General features: G+C 43.8%; 1 protein-coding gene across 2 annotated transcripts in view; it reads left to right on the top strand.

The window, feature by feature from the left end:
• Positions 1-932: 932 nt before the first annotated feature.
• Positions 933-6,000, top strand: part of TMEM255B (transmembrane protein 255B) — a 67,023-nt gene continuing 61,955 nt past the window's right edge. For both annotated transcript variants that reach the window (XM_030279484.4, XM_030279478.4), the window contains exon 1: positions 933-1,248. In XM_030279484.4, coding sequence (XP_030135344.2) covers positions 948-1,248 — 301 coding nt within the window. In that variant the 5' untranslated portion in view covers positions 933-947. The remainder of the gene's footprint in view (positions 1,249-6,000) is intronic.

Here is a 6,000-nt window from a genome sequence, read left to right as displayed (position 1 = left end):
ATCTCTGTTTTCTCAGTCTATTACTTCATTAACTTGTATTGCATTGTATTAAAACCTAGTAATAAATAGTACAAATGCCCTATTTTTTTCTTTTTTCTACCTCTTCAGGTTAAAGGATGTGAAGAGAAAATAGTAAATTTGTGTTTGGCCTTAGCTCCTTGCTTACTTATCTTCATACACTACAGGGGTAGTATGTGAGAAAGTTGTCTTTTTCCATCTAACCATTTCCTGGGGAAATCTGCCGAAGACTGAAGAAGTTAAATACATATATACATATACATTTAGAGGTTGGAACAGAAGAAAAACAAGAATGTTAAGTAGAGTTGTGCTTTTTGCAAATGGGAGAGCACAACATAAACAAAGCACTTGGCAGCCTATCAAGATCATTTTCCACAAAAAAATAAAAAAATTATGTTCTCTGCTATAGAGAAGTCAGGCAAAAGGGAGAAAAGAACAGCGGACATCAAAACAGCACAGTGTCTTTGGCTGTTTCTTTTCAGTTGTTGCTAGACTGTTGCAGGCAGAAGTCACACAACCCTGCAGTAAGTAGCACTAGAAGCAACAGCTGGCAGTTCCTGGGAAGCAGCAGGACAAGAGTCAGGAATCTGCAGGAGGAATAAAAACTGAGACAGTGATGTTCAGAAATTGATAGACACCATGTAAGAAAAAGAAAAGCCCTGCAGCATCTCTTGACTATTGACATTTCCTGTCTTAGCCTACACCTGCCTTAACCTATGTCTCTGAGATGCCAGCTTTAGTAATTTACTTAGTATTTCTGATTGCTGTTGCATTTTATTTCTGATTTTTATACATAAATATATATTTTTTTAAGGGAAGAAGAAAGCTGCAAAGAAAGTTTGGGACAGTTCTGATCTCCGCCAGGTGTCAAATCGGCCAAGAAGAAATCCAGAAGTGACGCCAAGGCTGAGGCGCGGGTAGGAGATGCAATGAATGAAGCAGCTGACGGCTGCGCAAGGAAAGACCTGGTCCGTGCTTCCCCCGAGGACCGGCACCGGGAGCTGCGGCGAGCGGGGCCGGGTCCGGTAGTGCGGTTGGGTTTCCCCGCGGCGGGGGCAGCGCCGCTCGCCCCGCCCCGGCCCCGCCGCGCCCTGCGGGGCGGACCCGCCGCGCCCCGGGCAGCGCGGAGCGGAGCGGAGCGGAGCGGAGCGGGGCGAGGCGCCCGGGAGATGATGGCCCCGCCGCCCGGCCCCGCCGTGTCGGGCCCGCTGGCCGTGCTGGACCCCACAGGTGAGCCCGGCACCTGCTGCGGGAGCCCCGGGCATGCGGCGGGGGAGAGAGGCAGCCGGGCTGGATGGCCGGGCTGCCCCGGCGCTTCAGTCGGCGGGACGGGACGGGACGGGACGGGACGGGACGGGACGGGACGGGACGGGACGGGACGGGACGGGAGGGCGCGGGTCGGGGCTGTGCCCCGGCTGTGTCCCAGCTGTGCCCCGGCTGTGTCCCAGCTGTGCCCCAGCTGTGTCCCGGCTGTTCCCCAGCTGTGTCCCGGCTGTGCCCCAGCTGTGCCCCAGCTGTGCCCCAGCTGTGCCCCGCAGAGCGGCAGAGCAGCGGGGGCTCAGCCCGAGGCCGCCGGCGCGGTGCGCGCTGCCGCTCATCCGCTCGCTCGCCGAGGTGTTTAAAAATACCGGCTCTTCTTCGTGGAGCTTTCAGGGAGAAGCCCTGTGCTGGAGGTTTAACATTCGGAGGAAGAGCTCGGTGCGGGACGCGGACGGGAAATTAGTGTGGGAGCCATCGTACTGGCCGGTGGCTGCGCTGGAGCAGGCGGAGGTGCCCTCAGGTGCGGGGTGGGCTGGGGACAGGTGTTGGGTTCGTTTCCGTCCTCCTGGCTCTCCTAATTGAATGGCTTCTGTTTACAGCGTACTTCCTGAAATACAAAGGTAAAAGAAAGGTCAAGCATTTCGTTATTCCAGCGGAATTTGTTAAAGTTTAGAAAATACAGAACTAGTGGGAATTACTCCGTTTAACGTTTGAAAGGATAAGCAAAGACTTGCTATTCACTCAAGGATCTTAACATCCTAGTGAAAAATGTACCATATCTTAATTTTTGTCTTAAACTTGGAAGAAGAATTATATTGATGTTGAAAATATGGCCATGGAAGATGTGCTGTAATTTAAAAACATTTTCAGGTAGTCATGGGAAAAAGAAGAATCTGTATGCCATCTTTAGACTACTGATTAGCTGCTCATTAAATTATTTATTGGTGAAACAATTGCTGCCAAAACAATGAGGTCATAGTGATACTGCATGGTATCACTTACTATAGCCACATTATGTAGTATATCAGGGCTTTTTAAAATTTTGTTCAGTATGGATATTTTGTAGTAGAATTGTAAACTGTTTCCCATGGTCTTGAATATATAATGCACTTGTAGAAGCTTACTCAACAAATTAATAATAAAGGTAAGAGATGGGCCTGATAAAAGCTGCTGTCTTGTGGCTTGAAATGAATGCTGTTGCATCTGGTTTAATTAGTTCAGCACTCTGGACAAGTCAAGCATTTAATCAGAAAAGGGAAAGTAATCACCAACAGCAGGTGTGAGCATCTCTTTTAAGCATCTCAATCCGTCACATTTAATTTGGGAGGGCAATGTAGGATTAATTCAATTTCACTGGCATGAAACAGTTTTTAAAATACACAAAACTGTAGTTGAGAGAGAGATGGCACTGAAGTGAGCATTGCAGTAATTAAAAACTTATAATCTAGCTCTGAAAATCTCCTAAAAATTTTCTCAATAGCAGCAAAACAGCGCATACCTTTGATACTAAGGTTTGTCAGTGGTGAATTTCCACTTAAATTATATTTTTCTGTGTGCTTAATGTCACTCTCTGAAATATGTCACCATTTTTAGTAGTACCCATTATATAATAAAAACGCACTATTTTTTTCCTGTTACAAAAGTTTCCTTCTTTTTCTCATAGTAAAATGCTAATAAACATTGAGCTGGGGTATTATTTGAAAGAAGGGTTTCCATTTTGATCACCATAACTAGATCAAAGAATAAGGGATAAAATTGTGTAGTGCTAATATTCAACAAATGTGGTTGTAATCCCAGATAACTGCTACGTCCTACTGTGACTTTTTTCCTCACCAAAAATTATGCCATACTTTTAACTTTATGATGTCTGAAGATAGATTTTAAAAGAAGTAGTGAAGTTAGCAAAGTATAGTTTCTTTGGTCTAAATGTAGACTTTAGTTCAGTTGCAGATTGTATGGAGGTTTTCCAAGGGGGAGAGATGCTGCTTTGTTCTTTTTTTTCTTTCTCTCAGCCCCTGGACACATTCTGTGCCAAGGACATGTTTCATCATTGATTAATTCATTCTCCTTTTAAACTCACTCTTTGCTTTGTTCAAATCCAGACTCTACTATTCATTATTAGACCCACCACTTTGCAGTCTCATACACACCCTCCCCAAAAAACATTTATTTTTCTGTAGTCTTCCTACAAATTTAATTTAACCCCCACTCATTGCAAACAGAGCATTGTAATAAAATTTTGTTTTCTGCAGCTGACGAACAGACAAAAGTTTTTTCTGAGTGCAGTAGAGTGTGGTCTTCAGCAGCCACTTTTTCTTTTTGCTCTCTGGAGGGTGATCTCAATTTCCCCCTGATGGGCCTTTCTCTGTCCCAAGGAGGCAGCAGTCTGGTGTGTCTCTTCATCCTGGTGGCGTTTTCTCACCTTCCACTCTGGAAGCAGGGCTCAAGCAGATGCTTTCCCTGACAGATCTTTAGTGAGCAAAGCAGAGAGCGTTTCTGTGACTGCTCCTTTTTGTGCACAGTTTAGGTCTGTGCCAGGCAAAGCACAAGCCTGTCATGTGGAAGTTCTGTTACCTCTCTAATTTATAGTGCCTATTGCTGCAGTTAATACTGCAAAAAACTCAGTGCCCAAGGCTCAGTCAATACTTCACTGGTCAAAACTGCTGAAGAATATTGCCAATAGATGTTAACATATTCACAACTTCTATTGACCCCAGCCACAAGCTAATGCTAATAAGGATAGGAGAAGGTTTCTTCCTACAAGCTTGGTTTTTGGTATGCTAAATATAAGAATTTAAAGTTATAATTAAATTGCATTAAGGTCCAGACTAGGAGCTTAATAATATTCATACTAAATCATTGCTAAAGAAGTTGAAGGTAATAAATGTCAAAATTATTCTGAGACTTTCTTCAGCACTAAAAAATTGGAAAGCGAATAGCCTCCATTAACTGTTTCCTGCACTCCAGGAACATTGGATGTTGGAAGAAAATTCAGGCTACAAATATTGACTGCAATGTTTCCTCTGCTCTTAATTTAACTGCTTTTCTTGTGTATGGCCAGCCTTCAGTCCAAGCCTTGCCACAGAGTGTCAGGGAGGAAGGCTGGGCCAGGCACACTGCCTGAGCTGGAGACAGGACTTCTGAGTCTGGCACTGGATTTTGGCAGCAGGTACATTAACAAATGATCCAAATAAACTGCATGGCAACTGCTACAAACAGCAGTAAACAAAGACTTGAAAAATCTTGGGGCCCAACATGACTAAAATTGACTAAAAGGAAGCCTTTTAATTGTGGGAACCCTTTGGAGTAGTAACTTCTGAAGATATTAAGCTGCTTTGCAAATATTACATAGGCCTCCCAGTATACTGGTGGCTTATAGGCATACAATTATACATACTTTGATAGAGCAAAGATTTTTGTTGTTGTGACTAAGGAAAACCAAACAGCCATGATAAAAAACAATTTAGGCTGATTTCTACCCCTCTTCTCTGAGCATGTGGAAGTCTTCGAGATTAAGTCCTTGCATGTTCCAGCATCTTCTCCAAAAGGATCTTTCTGTGCTCCTGTATATAAGTCATCTCTCCTAAGGGTGGAATACATAGCTAGCGATGTGGTTATTTATCAGTTTCCTAGGCTATCAAAAAGGGGAGATACAATTGGATGTTTGCCTGTGTTTTGAGATGCAGGTGGTAAAAGATCAATAAATATGAGGGTTGAAGAGTATTGCATTTATAAATTTCTTCTGGCATGTGTAAATTTCAATGTCAAAATGCAGATCATACCAAAAAAATGTCCCTACAAATAATGACATCTTTTTCTATTCTCCCTCACTAAATCCTCATCAGATTTACTCCAATTACAACTATGAGCATGCTTTTCCTAAGACATTTTCTAGCAACTCAGGGTGATCAAATTCATGCCTTGCATTATTCATAATCAGAACTCAGGACGCTGGGTTGGACTCATAGTTTATCTCCATCCAATCTTTTCAACCTTTGCCAGTATAGGAGCTACTCTGAAGAAGTTGTGGTGGCTTGGCTCCTCAGGCACTTTCTGGTGGTTTCAAGAAGTCTTGGTTGAGGATCATGTGCCCCACTGGCTTTGGGAAGGTTTGTGTTCCTATGTCCCTTTGGAGTATGTCTACATTGCAGCTGCAGTTTCATATCAGTGGATATGAGCACACATACCCAACCCACTCTTAGTCTACCTGTCTTGACTATCATAAAACCATAGAAGAATTCAGGTAGGAAGGTACCTCAGCTGCAATTCCAACCTCCTGCTCAAAGCTGGGTTAATGATGAGGTCAGGCCAGGTTGCTTAGTGCTTTTTCTGCTTGAATCTTGAAATCCTCCAAAACTGGAGAGGGCACAAGTTATTGGGCAACCTATTTCAATGCTTGACTGCCCTAATGTTGAATTTTTTTTTCTCCTTATACCCAGTCTGAAACACTCTTTTGTACTTCAGTTTGTCTGTGGTCTTTTTTCTTCCTGCTGTGCACCATTATGAAAAGCCTGAGTCTGTTCTCTTGACAACAACTCAAAGGAATTGGAAGACTGCAACTAGCTCTGCCAAAAGTCATCTCATCTCCAGGCTGTACAAGCTGCATTCCCTCAGCCTCTTCTCATACAGAGAGAACCAGCCCCTGACCTTCTTTGCAGTCCTCTGTTGAATTCATTGCAGTTAGTTTATGTATTTCCCTATACAGAGGGCCCAAAACTGAGT

This window comes from Taeniopygia guttata, chromosome 1 (genome assembly GCF_048771995.1).
Source record: "Taeniopygia guttata chromosome 1, bTaeGut7.mat, whole genome shotgun sequence".
Lineage (NCBI taxonomy): Eukaryota > Metazoa > Chordata > Aves > Passeriformes > Estrildidae > Taeniopygia > Taeniopygia guttata.
This window is presented reverse-complemented; position numbering and strand designations above follow the sequence as displayed.